This window comes from Esox lucius, chromosome 6 (genome assembly GCF_011004845.1).
Source record: "Esox lucius isolate fEsoLuc1 chromosome 6, fEsoLuc1.pri, whole genome shotgun sequence".
NCBI classification, from domain to species: Eukaryota; Metazoa; Chordata; class Actinopteri; order Esociformes; family Esocidae; genus Esox; species Esox lucius.
The window spans coordinates 29,315,866-29,339,080 of NC_047574.1; the positions used below are offsets into that span (position 1 = coordinate 29,315,866).

General features: G+C 39.6%; 1 protein-coding gene across 4 annotated transcripts in view; it reads left to right on the forward strand.

Annotated features, from left to right (window-relative positions):
* Positions 1-23,215, forward strand: part of ret (ret proto-oncogene receptor tyrosine kinase) — a 103,287-nt gene that overhangs the window by 51,709 nt on the left and 28,363 nt on the right. For all 4 annotated transcript variants that reach the window (XM_020047394.3, XM_029120591.2, XM_034292914.1 and 1 more), the window contains one exon: positions 8,983-9,231. In XM_020047394.3, coding sequence (XP_019902953.2) covers positions 8,983-9,231 — 249 coding nt within the window. The remainder of the gene's footprint in view (positions 1-8,982; positions 9,232-23,215) is intronic.

Consider the following 23,215-nt stretch of genomic DNA (forward strand, 5'->3'; position numbering starts at 1 on the left):
TTTTAGTGTACTTACTTTGCTACATGTTAAATGCTAAGCTTTTCTCTAGCTCATTAGTTGAAACAATCAGCATGATGAGTAGTATTGCTATTGATTGGCCAGCTGCCAGATATGTGTCTTTCCAATGGGTCGTTACTGGGGGACAGATGAATTGCAGAAATGTTGACCTTGCTAGGAAGGACGTGGGATTTGCCCTTGTCAAAGTCACACAACTCATTATTTTTGACTTGTTGATGCTAGAGGTCAGAGGAGAATGGGCCGACTGATTCAAGCTGATAGAAGAGCAACTTTGACTGAAATAACCACTCGTTACAACCGAGGTATGCAACAAAGCATTTGTGAAGCCACAACACGCACAACCTTGAGGCGGATGGGCTACAACAGCAGAAGACCCCACCAGGTACCACTCATCTCCACTACAAATAGGAAAAAGAGGCTACAATTTGCACAAGCTCACCAAAATTGGACAGTTGAAGACTTGAAGAATGTTGCCTGGTCTAATGAGTCTCGAATTCTGTTGAGACATTCAGATGGTAGAGTCAGAATTTGGCGTAAACAGAATGAGAACATGGATCCATCATGCCTTGTTACCACTGTGCAGGCTGGTGGTTGTGGTGTAATGGGGTGGGGGATGTTTTCTTGGCACACTTTAGGCCCCTTAGTGCCAATTGGGCATCGTTTAAATGCCACGGCCTACCTGAGCATTGTTTCTGACCATGTCCATCCCTTTATGACCACCATGTACCCATCCTCTGATGGCTACTTCCAGCAGGATAATGCACCATGTCACAAAGCTCGAATCATTTAAAATTGGTTTCTTGAACAATGAGTTCACTGTACTGAAATGGCCCCCACAGTCACCAGATCTCAACCCAATAGAGCATCTTCGGGATGTGGTGGAACAGGAGCTTCGTGCCCTGGATGTGCATCCCACAAATCTCCATCAACTGCAAGATGCTATCCTATCAATATGGGCCAACATTTCTAAAGAATGCTTTCAGCACCTTGTTGAATCAATGCCACATAGAATTAAGGCAGTTCTGAAGGCGAAAGGGGGTCAAACACAGTATTAATATGGTGTTCCTAATAATCCTTTAGGTGAGTGTAGTTGTATATGGCTCCCTAAGTCCCCTGTTCTTGCCCCAGTCCAATTGGGTCCACACTCCACAGACAAATTAGTAGGCAGAGGTGCTGGGGCTCTTTCTCCAGTCGAGCTAGCACATGAGCTCATAGATGGTAAATCTCCCATGCGATGCACGTCGTGAGCTAATTGAGTTTTCTGTCTTTGTCCTGACCGGCTGAGAGTCAGGGGACGTCCTTAGTCTGTTTGTCTGTTAGACGGGTTTAATCCAACACATCCTTATCTGTCAATTGTGGTCTGACCATGCAGACATGTTTACAGTGTTTTATTTATGTCCTGTTACAAATTATTCTGTTTCTAGGTTTTGATTTAGGGAATAGACTGGAACTAATTCCTATCCATAGCATGTAATGGTTTGTATTAACCCCAAATGCAAACATATAACATCCACCAGTTTTGGGGGTTATGAGACCAAAGTGTTGGATTCTTAAAGTTTGACCTTCCGTTTGTGAAGTTCTGGCCATGTTCAGATTGCATCATCCCATTTACTGTTATAGCCCTTGGCGTGAGCACGAGAGGTCAAAGCACTGAGCACATCTGCTGGAGAGACTGTGGCTAACACTGAGTTTGTACAGGTTTGTGATCTGACTCATTCAGGAGAAGTCCTGAGTCACCCTGGTGTCACCGAACAAAGAAGCCTATTTGCTCCCAAGCATGCTTGATGCATTCAATTAATTAGCTTTGATATAAACTGCTTACTTTTCTGTTGGCTTCCGTCCTGGAAGTAAATTGAATTTTGAAGGATATAAACCAATTGAGAAGCCAGCTTATGGTTTACCTACTGTGGCAAGCCTCAAGCCATGGTCAGGCCAAATTAGAAAATCCTAGTTTCAACTGTTCACTGTCGTCACTTCTTGTCACTCCACAAATGCTTCCCACAACATTTTATGGGTGTTCCTCAGTTTGAATTTCTTATTCAAAAGCAAGGATCAAGCAATCAAGCATTTTTATTTTTATTATACATATATTTTAATTTTGATTAGATATTTTTACATTGAGTGCTGATAGTTTGTGTATTGGCCTTGATACATAATAAAGGGCAGGGCAACTGTGTCAGTTGTTGTATCTTAAAAATGGAAATGTCTCCCTCTCTTGGTCATTTGACACTGCTGGGATTTGGATGCTGGAGGCTGTAATGGACATGTCAAAACTAACTATATTGATACTTGTTAATTGATTAACTGGTTAATTAATTAACTATTGTTTTTTGTACATTATCAACAGAGAAATGTCTATATGGCTGTAGTCTATGCTCAGATGTTTCATATGCAGCAGATGGTAAAAAAAAGGTCACATGAAAATACATATAATACATTTACAAAGATAAATATGCATAAGTTGCTAATATGAATAGGATTGCGCCTTTTACTAGACATTGATAAACTGTTCTTAAAATCCAACATGTCAAAAGTTGGCTTCATGTTTCGGGAAAGAAAAGATTCCCGAAATGTTCCATATGTAAAAAAAAGAATTTCTCAGATGTTTGATTACATCAACGTTAGTGGCCATTATTCTTTTGTCAAGATAATGAATTTACCTGACATGCTGACGAACAGAATCATTAAACTTTGCTCTGAGGACAATAAAAGGCCATTCTAAAATGTGAAGATTTTTCACACAACACAAACCAAAGACCTCTCAAATTTCAAGGGAGTGTTTCTCTACCTGCCTTCAAATTCATTTTAGAGAATTTAGCTATTCAAACCAACCTCTCAACTGTAGACCAGATGTAACAACACCAGTCCAGGACCTTCAAATTTGTCTTTTTTTGCCCCCATCATCTCATCTTTCTGTGTCACCTTCCATTTTAAAATGATCTGTACGCCATTCCTGAAAGCTGGAAGTGTTTCAGTTCTTCCAAGGCCTGCTTGAGCATGTTTGGGATGCTCTGGGTCGAAGGTATCTGCGAGCAACAGATCTGTATCTGTATTCCCAGTTAAATTAAATCCAGATTTTACGCCAATTCATTTAATTAAATTCACTGATTGCCTTGTATGAAATTCAAAACAGTAAAATCAGTTGCATATTGCATTTATATTTCTCCAGTATTGTACAAACAATGTAAGGATAGTCATTTGAGACTGCTCATCTTCCGCTTGGCAGGATTCCAGTTGAAATTACACTTTGGGACATTTCTGGGACTTGATATAAACAAATCATAAGCTCTGGATGTATTTTCTGTATGTCCATATTAATATATATATTAATTTACATGCAGTGCTTAAAATGCAAACCATGAGATAAAAGTGTTCAAAGTTAGTGATCTACATGCACTCATTGCTCATTGGATGTGTGATGTGTTGACACAGAAATTTGAATGTGTTGCATTTATTTAATTTTCATTACACCGTAGTATTACAATTTGGAAAATTGAATTTCCCTCTAGTTGATCATTTTGTGCAGCTGGTTCTGATTGTGGAGTAATGAGGAGAGTGAACTATTTCATGGTGGTTGGCCAATCCTCAACTTTCAGGTCTATAGCTGCAAGCGAGCGTAACTAACAAAACCATGCTGTAGTGGAGAAGTTGATTTACACATTTGTAAACAGTTGCTACAGTGAAAGATTTTTATGCCACTTTGAGTTTGTCCAAATGTGTCCACCTTTTGTGGTTTCGTCCTTCAGGTGTTTTCCATGCAGATCAAATGTTATTTCCCACTTGCAATTGTGGCTTTTCCTTGTTGCAACAAAAACCTCTTCAAGTCTTTCTGCAGATCCCCTGAAGGTACTGTCACAGAGTGCCGCAACAAGGTTTTGAACACCTGGTAGCAATGACGCTGTGAGGCAGTGACTTTTGGACCACTGTGCCAATCTGAGGCCCAAGGTGTTGTGTGAAAAGTAATAATATAGTCCTATAGCAAGATATTCAGGGAGAATCATCCAAGACATTGCTTTTTAGTAATATTTAAATACTTTTGAACCGAATTTGGCCATGATCTCTCAGTGGATCACTGTCATTGCTGCTGGTTTTTGTCTCAGCAAGGCTTTAAATAAAGAGGTTTCGTAGCTCGTCTGACTGTATCTCCAGACTTCAGGAAGACTGGACACGTTTTATCCATCAATCCGACCTCCTGTCATCCAAGCACAGCTAAATTAAATCAATGTCTGAAACCAGAGCCAAGGACTCAACTGCACCAACTGAAATAGAAAATCTAGTTTCGCTGTCTGCTAATGACGTTAGTGCATTCCCTAAATGGCCACCCCCACCGTTGTCGGACAGGAACACAACAGAGTATATAATTACAGCCCGAACACTCACATCACCATTTTCCTGTAAAACACACGTTGTGTAGCCTCTGCTAGTGCGCTTTATAGATTAACCACCCCAAGCCCGGACGGCAGGTAATGATTCATGTTCATTTCGTCATGGTGTCATGTTAGCCCCTGTAATTAAACATCCCAAGGTGAAACGGAACGGAAACCACATCCTTATTGACCATGTGAGGAATTAATAAACTGCCATTTGAGCCCCCCTTTTTACCTTTTTGTTGACATAAGAATAAAAGATGTGTCAAACATGTCAGATACTGGCTGTATTTTATGTGAATGTTTGAATTCTCATTGAGTAGTCTTAATGAATGGATGTCACTCATGTAGCATACAGTCAACATTAGCAGAATTAAAATATAAAAAATAAAACTGGTAGTTGATGACACTGTATATGCAAATACCCATTTACCCTCAAATTAAGCAGGCAGCACAGGGTTGCAAAGGCCATTGTAAAGGCTACATTCAGTTGCACTGTGTCCTGTCAGTTAGACTGTGGCAGTAGCAACATTTTTCAATCAACACTAGAGTGCGTTTGGGTTTAAAATGTAGAGGGACTATCGTACTGAGGCCAACAGAACAGGGCTGATAGTGGATTTACTAGAAAGGCCCTACTGGCACAGGAGATCCGATATATCGGTTGATTTCTAGTTATAGCAACAATACTGTACTGTAACAGTTTTAGTTTAGGCTTACTATAACGTAGCTACTGAATGTTGTAGCCAGCTAAGTTTTTGTCTATCCTGACCCAAAAAGCATGCACAGTTGCGTACTTCGAGAATCCACCAGAAATTGTTGCAATACTGTATAACCGTAAACAGTTTTATTTTAGGCTTACTATAACATACCTACTAAAAGTTGTAGCCAGCTAGGTTTTTGTCTATCCTGACCCAAAAAGCATGCACGGATGCATACTTTGAAAATCCACCAGAAACAGTCGCAATATGAACGTAAACAGTTTTATTTTAGGCTTACTATAACATAGGTACTGAAGGTTATAGCCAGCTATGTTTTTATCTATCCGGAACAAATCCTAATGGATCATTTATTTTGACTGTAAGGAGATTCAAATGTGGTACCTATAGTTGACAGGTCCGCTTCTCTAACCACTATGCTATTTAACAAGGATTGGTCGGTAGGTAAGTCAGTCAGTAAGTAAGTAGGTAGGTACAGTGGGGAGAACAAGTATTTGATACACTGCCGATATTGCAGGTTTTCCCACTTACAAAGCATGTAGAAGTCTGTAATTTTTATTATAGGTACTCTTCAACGGTGAATGACGGAATCTAAAACAAAAATCCAGAAAATCACACTGTATGATTTTTAAGTAATTAATTTCCATTTTATTGCATGACATAAGTATTTGATACATCAGAAAAGCAGAACTTAATATTTGGTACAGAAACCTTTGTTTGCTGTTACAGAGATCCTTCGTTTCCTGTAGTTCTTGATCAGGTTTGCACACACTGCAGCAGGGATTTTGGCCCACTCCTCCATACAGTCCTTCTCCAGATCCTTTATGTTTCGGGGCTGTCGCTGGGCAATATGGACTTTCAGCTCCCTCCAAAGATTTTCTATTGGGTTCAGGTCTGGAGACTGGCTAGGCCACTCCAGGACCTTGAGATGCTTCTTACGGAGCCACTCCTTAGTTGCCCTGGCTGTGTGTTTCGGGTCGTTGTCATGCTGGAAGACCCAGTTTGTTTGAGACTGTGGTCCCAACTCTTGACCAGGTCCTGCCGTGTAGTTCTGGGCTGATCCCTCACCTTCCTCATGATCATTGATGCCCCACGAGGTGAGATCTTGCATGGAGCCCCAGACCGAGGGAGATTGACCGTCATCTTGAACTTCTTCCATTTTCTAATAATTGCATCAACAGTTGTTGCCTTCTCACCAAGGTGCTTGCCTATTGTCCAGTAGCCCATCCCAGCCTTGTGTAGGTCTACAATTTTATCCTTGATGTCCTTTCACAGCTCTCTGGTCTTGGCCATTGTGGAGAGGTTGGAGTCTGTTTGATTGAGTGTGTGGACAGGTGTCTTTTATACAGGTAACAAGTTCAAACAGGTGCAGTTAATACAGGTAATGAGTGGAGAACAGGAGGGCTTCTTAAAGAAAAACAAACAGGTCTGTGAGAGCCGGAATTTGTACTGGTTGGTAGGTGATCAAATACTTATTTCATGCAATAAAATGCAAATACATTTTTTAAAAGTCATACAATGTGATTTTCTGGATTTTTGTTTTAGATTCCGTCTCTCACAGTTGAAGTGTACCTATGATAAAAATGACAGACCTTTACATGCTTTGTAAGTAGGAAAACCTGCAAAATCAGCAGTGTATCAAATACTTGTTCTCCCCACTGTAAGTATCAGTCAATCAGTCAGTCAGTATGTAAGTAAGTCTCATTTGCTCTTCTGAGCCAGATCCACTGGAGCGGTCTGGCAATAAATCCAAATATAAGAAACAGCACCCCCAATTCTTGTCTTCCAAGCTTTCCTCCAGCTTGAGTTTGATTGACAGTGGATTCTCTTCCTTATTCACGTTGACGCGCATGCAACAGAGAACAGAAATCACCCGAAATATTTAGACAGCAAAACCCATAAGTATGTAGTTATATGTCTTTCTTTTGAGAAAGTTGTCAATACATTGTCACTTATTTTTTGTGAATTGTACAAAAAGGTGTAGCTAATTACACAGCTATGTGTGGCCTAGTCCACATTCTCTTAGACTGCAATAGACAACTGGGAACTAGCTGTATATATGTCAATTGTACAGACAGATATAAAATAATAATGAGAATACAACCTAATTAAGATTCCATTAGCTAACAAGATTTCACAATCTGTATAGCTGGTGCTAAGCATTTTGCAATTACTCACCGGTCAGAAAGCGTTTTCGCACAAATGCTAGCTAGAGAATGAATTTCCGGAAAAGAATAATAGATATAATTACCTATTCCAAAAAAAAAGCAATGACTCAGAGTTTGACATTCTTCTTAGCTTTACTAACATTAGCTTAAGGATTCTGGTCGCTAGTTATAGAGAGCTAGTTTAAGTCCTCTTTTGCCTCTGTGCAGTTTTCATAGTGTATGCTATTATTAGAAAAGGCAGATATCGGCAGTTTGTAATCCTGGTCTCTAGCTGCCATTATACACCGATCAGCCATAACCTAACCACTGAGAGGTAAAGTGAATAACACTGATAATATCATTATCATGGCACCTGTCAGTGGGTTGGATATATTTTTATCAGCAAGTGAACATTCTGTCCTGAGATTTGATGTGTTAGAAGCAGGAAAAATAGGCAAGCGTAAGGATCTGCTTGACTTTGACAATAGACAAATTGTGATGGCTAGACGACAGGGTCATCTGTAAAAACTGCAGACCTTGTGGGGTGTTTCTGGTCAGTACCTATCAAAAGTGGTCCAAGGAAGGAAAAGCAGTGAACTGGCGACAGGGGCATGGGCGGCCAAGGCTCATTGATGCAGAGGAGCAAATTGTGATTCGATCCAACAGACGAGCTACTGTAACTCAAATTGCTGAAAAAGTTAATACTGGTACTGATAGAATGGTGTCAAAAAACACAATGCATCGCAGTTTGTTGCATATGGGGCTGCGTAGCCGCAGACCAGTCAGAGTGCCCATGCTGACCCCTGTCCACTGTCGAAACGCCTACAATGGGCACGGACCACTGAGCAATGGAAGAAGGTCCATCCACATTGTCTACGTTGTCTTTTACATCACGTGGATGGCCGGGTGAGTGTGCTTTGCTCACCTGGAGATCACATGGCACCAGGATGCACTATGGGAAGTAGTCAAGCCGGCGGAGGCAGCGAGATGCTTTGGGCAATGTCCCTCTGGGAAACTTTGGGTCCTGCCATTCATGTGGATGTTACCTTGACAGGTACCACCTACCTGAGCGTTGTTGCAGACCATGTGCACCCATTCATGGCAACGGTATTCCCTGATGACATTGACCTCTTTCAGCAGGATAATGCGCCCTGCCACAAAGCAAAAATGTTTCAGGAATGGTTTGAGGAACACAACAATGATTTCAAGGTGTTGACTTGGCCTCCAAATTCCCCAGATCTCAATCTAGTCAAGCATCTGTGGGATATGCTGGATAAACAGGTCTGATCCATGGAGGTCCTACCTCGCAACTTACAGGATTTAAAGGATCTGCTGCTAACGTCTTGGTGCAAGATACTACAGCACCTTCAGATGTCTAGTAGAGTGAATGCTTCGATGGGTCAGGGCTGTTTTTACTGCAAAAGGCGACCTACACAATATTAGGCAAGAGGTCAGAATGTTATGGCTGATCGGTGTAGTTTCTTCCAGTAAGCAAACACCTCTCCCTCTGGCATATTTAAGCTTCATATATCATTCAGGTAAAATGAGCATTCACAAAAACCGCCTCGTCGAAGTTGAACGGAATTAGCTGCACTCTCCAAAAATTATAAATTGACATTCCACTGGCACTGAGCTGTCTGTGTTGCTAAACAACTCTCAGAGATCCTCATTAGCTTACACATCATATTTAGAGTGGACTAAACTTTAACTCATGCCATATATTTCTTTTTGCAGGGTTGGTTGGGCTCTACTTCCCCCAGGGCGAGTACATAGAGACCGTGTATGTCGGGCAGTCTGCAGGGACACCTGTACTTCAGGTCCATGCCATGGTGGAGAGTGACTCTGAGCGGCCCCACTTCTACCTGTGCTGTATCAAATTGTGTAAGCATATGCCGCCATATGCTTCATGGTTTCACATGAACGAGAGCTCAGGAATACTCTCTATGAAGAAGACCCTGGAGTGGAGTGACTTTGACAATGCAGGTGAGCCCCCCTTAATGCGAAGTCACATCATTTGCTAGATACAACATTCAGTCAACACCTAAAAGATAAATCCTTTACCCAGGGGAAGCTAAAATGCATACATAAAAGGGAAAAAAATTACGGGCTGTATAAAAAATATTTAAAGCTGTACTAGTAGGATTTTGAAAATGTCAATGTGAAAAACAGCACCCCCAATTCTACCCTTTAGTCCTTCCAGCCCGTGTTTGATTGACAGCTGGGTTTCGCTATCCTAATCACATGAACATGCATGCAGGCGATTTGATGCCATTTTTAGACACAGCGAAAAATTTATCAAAATAGAACCAGCAAAATGCAATTGCATCAACACGGGTAAGAATCATTAGCTATCTAGTTATATGTCCTTTGTATAGACAAATTGGGTTAAGTTAGACTAGCCAGGTACACAACTGAATGTAGCCTAGCCAGCTTAGTGGTTCTGGAAGCTTGCTTTAGTTCGTCAAATAAAAATGTTACTATGTATGACTTTGTCGGCTAGCTGTGAATTTTTATGTTGCTCTTAGCTAGCGGAGTTTTCAACGGAATATCTTTGCAAAAAACAAAATGCCAAAATTAGACAGACAGATGTGAGCTTGCACTAGACACTTTAAAATGTGTATCTTTAAAATGTTTTATCCCACTAATGATGTCAACCTGTCTGTAGCTTTCTGTGGCGAACTTACATATTTGTTACATGCCAACTAGACAGAGAATGAAGCTACGTATATAATACTGTGAAAAATCTGTTAATCCTTTTCAATTCTCTTACGATAGCTGGCCTAGCTACAGATAAAGTTGGCAAGTGTAACATTTCATCAAGCCATACAACCTGTATAATAATAAACAACATATTTTTGCCTGTCCAGAAAGAAAGCGCTAACTCAATGTCCAACTTATCTGTACAATTTCTATAAAAATGGGAATAAATCAATTTAACTGTCTAGAACAAAACGCGTTAAATCAGAGTCGAACTTTTTCCCTTTATGCCATTAGTTCTTTCTACATTGAAAATTCTGGTAGCTTCTATCTGATTTCTATCTATCTTTTGCCTTAACGCGAACTTAAGCCCCGTGCACACTACCTGCTCACTAGCGCTATGAAGAGGCACAATCCCATTCATTTCTAGCGAGAGCCTGCGAAACATAGCGACAGTGGATGGAACTACTCTTGGAGATAAAGCTCCCAGCGGCACCAACAGTAGAGAATTGAGATAAGTTCCACTTCATGCTAATTTCCAATGAGCGGGCAGTGGCGGAGTTCGGTGACCACCAGTGGCAGGGCAGAAGTTATTTGCATCTTGAAGTCCCTTCTCTCTTCTACTCACAAGCTTAAAACTCACTCACTAGCTCAAAAAATGGACGACAAACTTATTATTGCAGTGTCCTGTTTCCCCATTATTTATTATGCTTCTCTGGCTTCATACAGAGATATAATTCTAAAAATTGATTCATGGAAGAATGTTTCAGAGATCATTGGGATCATGGGTGAGTGAAACGAAGTAAATTGCTATTTGAACATTGCCAAATCATTGACTTGGCATTGTGTTGATACGCAATTTTTAGTAGTGGAGACACGCAAATATTAAATACTTATTAATAATTGCGGAGACTGATGTTTCCCCGACTGGTTGTCTCTGAAATAAATTAGGAAGACGTCCCGCCCGAGTGGGCATTGTGCAAGGGCTCAGGGACAGCTGGCCAGAGATTGTGCCATTTGCAAGTTGAGCAAGCTACCTCATATGCTACCTCCAGGCAGTATGGGTGTTCACTAACAGAACATACTGCTACTATCAGGCATCCTGTGAACAGGATTGGCTGCATTGTTACTAGCGAGTACTTATATTTGGGTACTTGCCGATAACCAGTACCGAGTAAGTACTCAACGCTGCACTAGGTAGGGATTTTTTCAGTAATATTTGTTTCCGTTTGTACCCTTTAATAAACCAGCACAAACGAAGTACAAACAAGACTTATTGGTGAATTTGGAGGATTTGGGGAGCTGAGTGTCTTCGTAATTATCTATACAATATTCTTAAGGACTAATATCTAACAAATGACAGCAGCACAACTGGAGCACAAGTGATTAAAGATATTTTACCTGCGTAAAGATGGTCCCCCATCCATCGCAAAACAACCGCTAAATAGCCTTGATCGTTCATGCTGGTTTGTGCGGTAAAATTCTTTGTTTGTGCTGCTATAATTTTTTATAATATGCTCAATCATTTGTGCTCCTTTTGTGCCAATGAAGGTTTGTTTTTTCAACTGCTTTCTTACCAATAGTGACAGAGCTATAGTGGAAAGAGAGAAAAGCACCAGGTTAAATTTGGTTTTATGTTTGATAGTCAATACCTCTTCCCACAACAATCGTACAAAGACGACAGTGACCTATAAACGATTGGATTAGGATAGAGAGCAAGGTACACACTTTGATTTTATCGAAAATCTAACTTTTCGTTTAGCAAAGCCCAAAATGTTGCAAAACGCTGTCAAATGTTGTTCAGTAGTTCAGGGATTGTCATGAAAGTGCAATACCGCTGATTCAATGTGACTAAAAAATATATTTTATTATGTGTCAACCTAATAATACCTGCCCCTGTAAAGGAAAATCATAGGTACAGACACCTGTTGTCTAATTAAACTAAACCTTTCTACATATATTTTGATTGTTGTACTTTATATATTAAATGTTTTAATAGATTCATATAGAGGTGACATTTACACCTACAACCACTTGTATGTTGGTCACTGACCTTTAGATTTGCCTTTTTACATTTCAGTGATTATATCAGAATTGATCCTTCTTTACTGTACGTTTTTAATAGCTCAATATCCATATGAGCTAGAGACCTACAGTGGATATAAAAAGTCTTCACACCCCTGTTAAAATGCAACCAGGTTATTTTAAGTATTTCATTTTTCCCCCTCAAAAATTTCAGTTTGGTTTTCAGTTGAATTGTTCACATTATAGGTCACATTAAAAGTGGAAAAAGTTCTGACATGATTTATCTTTGTCTCATTCTTTTACATCACAAAAACCTGGCATTTTCACAGGGGTGTGTAGCCTTTTTATATCCACTGACAAACAAGTGTGGTCTGTTGCTTTACCTCTCTTCTGAATGGTACACCTTTATCAATATTCATTATCTGTATTTCATTCAAATGCATGCATTAATACAACTCTATTAACTAATTCAAATTAACTATTTTTAATAGCTTCCAATCCAGATGACATGGATCTCTAAAACCACTTGCATTTTGTTCACTGACCTTCCTTGTCAAGAGTACGCCGCTTAGATTTGCCATTTTCCATTTCGGTGCATATACAGGAATTTATCTTTCTAAACAACCATTTTTTAATAGTTCACTATACATATGAGTTAGAGATCTACAAACAAGTATGTTGTGTTCATTTACCTCTCTTCTGAAAGGTACACCTCTTCTTTTTTTTCCAAATTAATTGTGTATTTTACATTTCAAAATTACATGCATTATTACAACTCTATTACATAACTTGCATTAACAATTTTTAATAGCTTCAAATCCAGATGACATGGACCTCTAAAACCTCTTGCATTTTGTTCACTGACCTTCCCTGTCAAGAGTACGCCCCTTAGTTTTGAAATATTCGATTACAGTGAATTTACAGGAATGTGTCTTTTTAAATTACTTTTTTAATAGCTCACTATCCCTATGAGTTAAAGATCTAAAAACAAGTGTGGTGTGTTACATTACCTCTATTTTGAAAGGTAAACCTCTTATTTCCAAATTCATTATCTGGATTTCATTTTAAAATTACATGCATTTTTACAACTCTGTTACCTAATTCACAAATTATTTTTAATATCTTTCAGTCCAGATTACATGGACCTCTAAAACCACTTGCATTTTCTTCACTGACCTTCCTTGTCAAGGGTATGCCCCTTAGATTTGCCATTTAAAATTTTGGTAAATTTACAGGAATTTATCTTGTCAAACCACTAATTTTTAATATCTCATTATCCCGATGAGTTAGAGATCTAAAAACAAGTGTGGTGTGTTACATTACCTCTATTCTGAAAGGTTAACCTCTTATTTCCTAATTCATTATCTGTAATTCATTTAAAAATTACATGCATTGTTACAACTCTGTTACCTAATTCACATGAACTGTTTGTAATAGCCTCCAACCCAGATGACATGGACCTCTAAAACCACTTGCATTTTGTCAAGAGTACACACCTTAGTTTTGCCATTTTCGATTTCGGTGAATTTACAGGAATGTATCTTTCCAAACCACTCTTTTTTAATTGCTCACTGTACATATGAAGTATTTTTAATAACTTCCAATCCAGAGGACATGGACATCTAAAACCACTTGCATTTATTTCACTTACCTTCCTTGTCAACAGTACCGGCCTTATATGTTCCAATTTCAATCTCAATGATTTTACAGAGACGTATCTTTCTTAAGATCTATTTTTTAATAGCTCACTATCCATATGAGCTAGAGATCTACAAACAAGTGTGGTGTGTTCTTTTCCCTCTACTCTCAATGGTACAACTTTTTATTCAAATATTTTTGCAATGTTTACATAACACAACTACATTTTTATGTCAGTGTTTGGTCTTGATCAATTTCACATCAAAATATGAAGATTTTGATGATGAGTGGAGCATGTGACAGGTCCTGGCTGGGGGCCTCTAAGCATCTCTATGCGCTTGGGGACCACAGTCAGAGCTGGACTGCAGAGGTGCCTCTAGGCACTCGAGTTGACTAATTGGGGACGCTACTTAAGTTAGCCTTTTTGCTCTTCCTGATGTGGATCATTGTTTGTGCCAGTTGTGTTGTGCATTCGTTTGCAGTTTGCCTCTCCTTTTTTTGTTTTGCTGTTATAATTAAAAGGATTTTACCCTGCTATACCTCTGCTCCTCGTGTCCTGCCTTCCTTCAACTGTGACAGCATACTCCCATTCACAATTTAATTTTTTTTTAATGTTAATGTGCAGGCAACCTAACAATACAATCTACCAAAGATTGCTGTAGTGTCAATATTGATTGAACAGAAGAGCAATTGGAGAATTAAGTATGTACACCTACTGCAGTCAAAATAACTTGGAATTTAACACATGCCACATAGTGGTGGTGGATATTGACATCCGAACCTTTCCCAACTTTTCCTCTTCACATTGATGGGTGATTTCTTACAGCTAAATTAGACAAAGTTCCTAGGGTCCATCATCTCCCATAATCTCAAGTGAGAGGACAAAATTGTTGTGGCATCTGAAAACAAAGTTGGATAGTGAGCTATTAAAAACCTCTCAGTCAATTCCGACTTGACTCTATTCATCAATCACAGAGTCTGTTCTAATTTTCCTCAATAAACATCTGGATTGGGTCTGTGTCTGCCCACTGCAGAGGTAAACTGAAACACATTGTAGTGTCCACAGTAAGGGTCCTCAGATTCCAAATAAATACCATTACTCAACATTCCCACCTTTGTCACCCACTTTTACTGCAATGCAGTACAGGTTGTAACTGGACAAAAATCTGAATAAACAAATAGTAAACAATATGCTAATAAGAATGATGTTCTGAGTTTCACATATTATAATTATAATTTTCTTTTTCACCCAACCCCACTGCACAGCCATGAGAGTCAGGAGAGTCGTAGATTGCCACAGGCTTCCTCCAAAACCTGTCTGATCTGCCAATCTGCTTCTTTACACCCCCTCCCTTAACCATTAAGTCAATATGAGCTAACACATTGGAGGAAACGCTCACTCACATTACCTCATAGAGTGGGGAGAACAAGTATTTGATACACTGCCGATTTTGCAGGTTTTCCCACTTACAAAGGATGTAGAAGTCTGTCATTTTCTGTCGTAGGTACTCTTCAACTGTGAATGACGGAATCAAAAACAAAAATCCAGAAAATCACATTTTTAAGTTATTGATTTGCATTTTATTGCATGACATAAGTATTTGATACATCAGAAAAGCGTAACTTTCATATTTGGTACAGAAACCTTTGTTTGCAATTACAGAGATCATATGTTTCCTGTAGTTCTTGAACAGGTTTGCACACCCTGCAGCAGGGATTTTGGCCCACTCCTCCATATAGACCTTCTCCAGATCCTTTAGGTTTGGGGGCTGTCGCTGGGCAATACGGACTTTCAGCTCCCTCAAAAGATTTTATAATTGGTACAGGTCTGGAGACTGGCTAGGCCATTCCAGGACCTTGAGATGCTTCTTACGGAGCCACTCCTTAGTTGCCCTGGCTGTGTGTTTTGGGTCGTTGTCATGCTGGAAGACCCAGCCACGACCCCTCTTCATTGCTCTTACTGAGGGAAGGAGGTTGTTGGCCAAGATCTCGCGATACATGGCCCCATTCATCCTCCCTTCAATACGGTGCAGTCGTCTTGTCCCCTTTACAGAAAAGCATCCCCAAAGAATGTTGTTTCCACCTCCATGCTTCACGGTTGGGATGGTGTTCTTGGGGTTGTACTCATCCTTCTTCTTCCTCCAAACACGGCAAGTGGAGTTTAGACCAAAAGCTCTATTTTTGTCTCATCAGACCACATGACCTTCTCCAATTCCTCCTCCGGATCATCCAGAAGGTCATTGGCAAACTTCAGACGGGCCTGGACATGTGCTGGCTTGAGCAGGGGGACCTTGCGTGTGCTGCAGGATTTTAATCCATGACGGCGTAGTGTGTTACTAATGGTTTTCTTTGAGACTGTGGTCCCAGATCTCTTCAGGTGAGGACTTTCAGCTCCCTCCAAATATTTTCTATTGGGTTCAGGTCTGGAGACTGGCTAGGGCACTCCAGGACCTTGAGATGCTTCTTACGGAGCCACTCCTTTGTTGCCCTGGCTGTGTGTTTTGGGTCGTTGTCATGCTGGAAGACCCAGTTTGTTTGAGACTGTGGTCCCAACTCTTGACCAGGTCCTGCCGTGCAGTTCTGGGCTGATCCCTCACCTTCCTCCTGGTCATTGATGCCCCACGAGGTGAGATCTTGCATGGAGCCCCAGACTGAGGGAGATTGACCGTCATCTTGAACTTCTTCCATTTTCTAATAATTGCGCCAACAGTTGTTGCCTTCTCACCAAGCTGCTTGCCTATTGTCCTGTAGCCCATCCCAGCCTTGTGCAGGTTTACAATTTTATCCCTGATGTCCTCACACAGCTCTCTGGTCTTGGCCATTGAGGAGAGGTTGGAGTCTGTTTGATTGAGTGTGTGGACAGTTGTCTTTTATACAGGTAACAAGTTCAAACAGGTGCAGTTAATACAGGTAATGAGTGGAGAACAGGAGGGCTTCTTAAAGAAAAACTAACAGGTCTGTGAGAGCCGGAATTCTTACTGGTTGGTAGGTGATCAAATACTTATGTCATGCAATAAAATGCAAATTAATTACTTAAAAATCATACAATGTGATTTTCTGGAAAAATGACAGACCTCTACATGTTTTGTAAGTAGGAAAACCTGCAAAATCGTCAGTGTATCAAATACTTGTTCTCCCCACTGTATATATGGCCAGGTCAGAGGCACCCGCACCGCCAGAGATGTTGCTGGAACACTGTGGCACAAGGATATCATCTGTGCCGATTACCTCCCCCAAGGCGACACCAACCCAATATGCACCACCCTACCAGACACCCCGGCCACAATCGACATGACCAGGGCTTGAACCCATGGCCAGTGCGGAGTTTCACATTTCTAACTACTAAGTCAAATGTGACAATGAAATATAAACAGGAAAATAATTTGTAGGTGAGGAATGTTAACATAATTATGTTTTATTATGTATTAATTACATCAATATATTGCAATTACCGCTGGAGCAAAATAATAATTGCAAGTAGGTCCACAGAGTAAGAGGCACTGTGATCAATGGCTCCAACTAGGCAAATGGATGAAATTAAATGAATGTCTGGTTTCAATGCAAACATATTCTGAATACACTAAAGCAAACTGTTTCCACGGAGGGCCGAATGTCTGCAGGTTTTTAGTTTTCCCTATAAATTGGTTCCCAGTTCAGATCTAAACAACCAGGTGAGGGTAGAAACTAACCAATTAGTGACCTAATTAATCAATCGAGTACAAGGTGAGAGTGAAAACCAGTAGACAATTGGCCCACTGTGGAACCGGTTTAACACCTCTGCACTAAAGAATGAACACAATTTACACACAAATAAAAAAAAAAGAAATACAAATAAATACAATTCAAAAATGTTAAACATTGCACGAAATTCGGTATAAAAATTAATAGGTGTACCTGTGAGAGTAGAGGGAAAAGAACCCACCACACTTGTTTGTAGATCTCTAGCTAATATGGATAGTGAGCTATTAAAAAAGGATTGTATAGAAGGATAAATTCTGATCAAATAACTGAATTTGAAAATGGAAAATCTAATGGGCGTACAAGGAAGGTCAGTGAACAAAATGCAAGTGGTTTTAGAGGTCCATGTCATCTGGATTGGAAGCTATTATACATAGTTCATGTGAATTAGGTAACAGAGTTGTAACAATGCATGTCATTTTGAAATAATATCATGTTAATGAATTTGGTGTACCTTTTAGATGAGATTAACAGGAACACACCACACTAGTTTGTAGATCTCCAACTCATATGGATAGTGAGGTATAAAAAATTGGCGTTTTGAAAGAAATTCCTGTACATATTCTGAATTTGAAAATGGAAAATCTAATGGGCATACCCTTGACAAGGGAGGTCAGTGAAAAAAATTCTAGTTGTTTTAGTGGTACATGTCATCTGGATTGGAAGCCGTTTAGGTTAGTAGCTCACTATCCCTATGAGTTAGAGATCTACAAACAAGTGTGGTGTGTTCCATTATCGCTCTAATGAAAAGTACACCTCTTTTTTCCAAACTAATTATCTTAGTTTTATTTTAAATGTACATGTATTATTACAACTCTATTACCTAATTCACATGAACTATTTTTAGTTCGAAAAGATAAAATTCTGCAAAATTAACCGAAGTTTGAAATGGCGAATCTATGGGGGACACTGTTGACAAGGAAGGTCAGTGAACAAAATGCAAGTGGTTATAGAGGTACATCTCATCTGGATTGGAATTTAGTTAGTACATTTAATACAGAGAATTGTATAGTAAAGGAAAGGAACACCACATGTGTTTGTAGATGTGTCGCTCATATGGATAGTGAGCAATTAAAACTAACGGTAAAGAAGGACAAAAGTTACCAAAATTAACTAAATTGAATGGCAAATCCACAGACTACTCTGGAGAAGGAAGTTCAGTGACCAATATAAATGGTTTCAGATGTTTTCTTGATAGGAAATTATTAAAAAGGTAATGATTAATGATACATATATTTTTATATAAAATACATAGAAATTACTTTTGAATATCGGTATACCTTTGAGAGGATAGGTACAGGAACACACCACACTTGTTTTTACAAAAATGAAGACAAATAATGGGGAAAATGAGAGGTGTACCTTTGTAAGGACATGTAAAGGAACAAACTTTTCAGTACATCTCTAGCTTATATGTGTTTTGAGCTATTAGAAAAAATTATGTTTAGAATGAGAAATTAAAGCAGAAGGAATGACAGCTATTTATAAGGGGTGAATTGGGACAAGGAAGGTCAGTGATCAAAACATAAAATGATATAGAGCTAATATGTCTCTTGGATAATATCATAATCTGTATAATGAGTTAGCTTATTTGTGTTTATATTTTTTAAGTATAAACAAATAAAAAATCATTTTTTAATTAGAAATGTGTAGATTTTTTTTTAAGTAGGCACAAGAAAGAAAATGTTGAAATAATGATTTCTGCCGAATGCACTTTTAAGACGGTCCCTTAGCCTTATCCACGTAATATCCCTCCATTGAAAGTAACGTAAAATAGTTTTTTGAAACGGAAACAAAACAGACAAACCAAAGGGTGTACCTTGCTCTCTACCTTCACCTGATCCTATATATATATATATATATATCGCTGTCATCTTTGTAGGACGTTTTTGGGGTGCGCTATTAACAAGCAAACTTTGAATTTTGAAAATAAAACAAAATGAAGCAGGAGCTTGGTCCGCATTGCCGGCAGTAAGTCAGACTTGTTCCCAGTGCTGGACTCCGGCAGGGCTGCCCTTTGTCGCCGGTTCTGTTCGTAATTATTATTTGACAGAATTTCTAGGCGCAGCCAGGGCCGGAGGGTGTCAGGTTTGGGGACCACACAATTTCGTCTCAGCTCTTTACGTATGATGTTGTCGTGTTGGCCCCTTCAAACCAGGACCTTCAGCATGCAGCCAAGTGTGAAGCGGTGGAGATGAAAATCAGTACCTCCAAATCCGAGGCCATGGTCCTCAGTCGGAAAAGGGTGGCTTGCCCACTTCAGGTTGGTGGAGAGTGCCTGCATCAAGTGGAGGAGTTTAAGTATCTAGGGGTCTTGTTCACGAGTGAGGGAAGGATGGAACGGGAGATTGACAGACGGATCGGTGCAGCTTCTGCAGTAATGCGGTCGATGTATCGGTCTGTCGTGGTGAAGAAAGAGCTGAGCCGCAAGACGAAGCTCTCGATTTACCGGTCAATCTACGTTCCTACTCTCACCTATGGTCATGAGCTTTGGGTCATGACCGAAAGGACAAGATGCCGGATACAGGCGAAATGAGCTTTCTCTGCAGGGTGGCTGGGCGATCCCTTAGAGATAGGGTGAGAAGCTCGGTCATCCGGGAGGAGCTCAGAGTAGAGCCACTGCTCCTCCACATCGAGAGGGGTCAGCTGAGGTGGCTTGGGCATCTTTTTCGGATGCCTCCGGAACGCCTTCCTGGGAAGGTGTTCCGGTCCCGTCCCACCGGGAGGAGACCCCGGGGAAGACCTAGGACACGCTGGAGGGACTATGTCTCCCGGCTGGCCTGGGAACGCCTCGGTGTCCCCCCGGAAGAGCTGGAGGAAGTGTCTGGGGAGAGGGAAGTCTGGGCATCCCTGCTTACACTGCTGCCCCCACGACCCGGCCCCGGATAAGCAGAAGGTGATGGATGGATGGAAAACTAAATTTACCCCGGTGAGAAAAGGCAGTGAGCTATCCAGTAGGAATGTAGGTTACCAAAACTGTAGCAGCACAAACAAACCTTTTAGCGGCACAGAGTACAAACGATTGAGCCTAGTTTTGAGGCAATTTGGAGCAGGTTGGGGGGCTGATGACACCTAAAACTAAATGTCTAATATATAAAAGTGAGTCACTAATAATTATCATCACTAATAATTAAATAATAATAATTAAAATACAAACGAAAATTTTAACAGCACAAATCGGGACAAACAAGGCAAAAAACCACAAGACTATTCAGGTTGATTTTGGAGGATGTTGGGGGGCTGAGTGACCTCAGAATTACCTATAAAATGTTCTTTAGTATCTAGGAAATGTTAGCAGTGCACACAAACATTTTTACGGCAATAATTTTAACGACACAAACCAGCACCTGTACATGAGCCCAGTATCAGCCCGATACCTGGTACTGGTATCGGTGCATCCCTAATATAAAATATTGGTGTTTGACAGGTTTTCAGGCATTCAAGTTTCATAAATATATAAATTATTAGAAGTGTTACAAGTCTTAGAGTATTACATTTTTGGTTTTAGATGTAAAAACAGTATTAAAGTGATAGTTTGACCTAGATTCATATTTGGGTGAAATTACACTTACCTTGAGTTGTAGTTGAAGACCCATGGATCAATTTTTCACAAGCCCTCTGTCCCAGCCTCGGATTAGCATTATTAACATTGTCCAAATTCATGAATTGAAAATGCGTTGTGCAACAAAAGATGCATTGCAATCTCAATTCAGTAATCTGTCACTGTAGCATAATTCTTTTGACTGCATGCTGATGAAACTGCTGGCAGAATTTCCAACTGGCCCTATGCAAACTATTTTCCTTTTTGTATCGCTCATTCAAATGTTTGAGAGCGGATTACTACAACATCATCACTTGCTTCATACCGGGTCCTACAGCTCAGTTCTCTGATCTACGTCTATGTACATTCGCAGAGAATAATAGATCAAGGCAGGAACATCATAAAGACATTTATTACTGATAATTGAACTCAAGGCTATAATAATGAATATAGTTAGTTGATTAATGTCATGAAAAAAACTGATAAAACTGATGAAAACAAGCAGAGCTGCTGCCTTTGCCAAAGTAAACATTTGTTGGACAGTTTTATCATTCAATTAATGGTTGTTTTGTTCATTTGAATGACTGGCAGCGGAGGTCACTCCAACCACGTGGTTAGTTTTACACAGATGAAATCGTACACTGAGCCTTTACCTATGTAAAAAAGACTTGTGAATGACTGACTCGTTCAGTTTTATCGTTCAATTGAGGGCTGTAGGGATTTCTGACTCAAATTAACAAAATGACTCGAAAGACTCAAACTTTTTACTGAATGACTCGACAAGACCCAAGTCAGAAGAAAGAATCGAACTTCCCATCACCAAGTAGTTGTTACGGATGGCCAATAAAGTTACTTTGAAACTTGAAAAGGGTAGATTGATACCATTGTGAAATAAAAGGGACCAGTTAACATAGGAGGTATCCGTTAATTTGAAAATTATGTTGTGAAAATTAACATTTATATAGTTAAAATGAATACAACATTGACGGGTTCTTGGAGTTACACAACACCACTAAGTAGAAGGGGTTTGGAGTAGGTTTCGGCTTGCAATGCAGCTTTTGTAGCTTGGGACGCAGAGTTTTAATTTATGAATTTGGAAAATGCTGATAATGCTATTTCTAGGCTGGGACAGTGTTGAATAATGGCTTGTTGTGAAAATGACTCCATGGGCTTCTAAAAACAACTAAGTGTTATTACACCCAAATATGAATCTAGGTTGAACTATTCAATTATGTGTGAGAGGTTTAGAAGTATTATTACAAGTTTTTAAAGCCGTAGAAGTCTTAAAGGGTTTCAACAATTATTTGAGGTATGAAAATATACTTTTAGGAATAGGAGTAATAGTAAGAGCTGCAGAATTAGAAGGACTAATAGAATTTCCTGGACAGTATTAGTGGTCGAATTTCTAGTAGTTATTGCTGGTAGAAGTAAGAGCAGGTGCATTTGTTGGAGCAATAGTATTGGTCATAGTCTTATACGATTATTAGAGTTTAGAAGTTTCAAAGGTATTGGATGTCTTAGTAATACTTGAAGTCTCAGAGCTCTTAGACAAATTGATAAATCATAAAATATTTGAGTTTTAGAAGTAAAGTTAGTTTGAAATGTTTTAGAAGTATTAGTATTGTATTACAATGTAGTAATAGGAGCAGCAGTAGTAGTGGGCAGAGGTTGTAGTAAGAGAAACAGTGTTAGTAGGAGCCATAGTAGTGGTAGAATTATTAGTAGAGGTGGTACTTAGCGTGTTGTTGTGGTAGTAGTCGTCATTGCAATGGGGGTGGAAGTGTAGTATTATTAGGAAAAGTGGTTTTAGTAGTTTTACAATATTAAAGTCATAAAGGTATTACATATACTATTACATATGTGAAGGTATTAAGTATTTTTATATGTAAAGAAAAATCAGTACACCAAAATCAAAATAGATATAAAATAACATAATTGGACTTGCATAATTGGACCTAGCATTTCAGTCTTCATGGAAGAAATTAAGTAATTGTAATGGTTGATTTGGCATGGTCAAAAGTTCAGGGAGAACAAGGACATTTTATAAAAAAATAAACACTACACAGGACAGAACAACCAAAACATATGGCATAGGACAAAAGAGCCACAAGATACACTGGGAGAAGAGGAACTTAAATAGGAACAGTGAAAAGGGAAACGGGTGAAGGTGATAAAACAAGTGCTGGTGATCCAAACGAGGGAGATGTGACGGTAATAAAAATTTAATTCTTTGTAATTCTAATAATTTAACTTGTCTCCTTAACTTTTTGCCAGACCGCGTAAGTGGAGCCGGCCAAGAAGGACAGATCTGACTGACTGACCAACCGA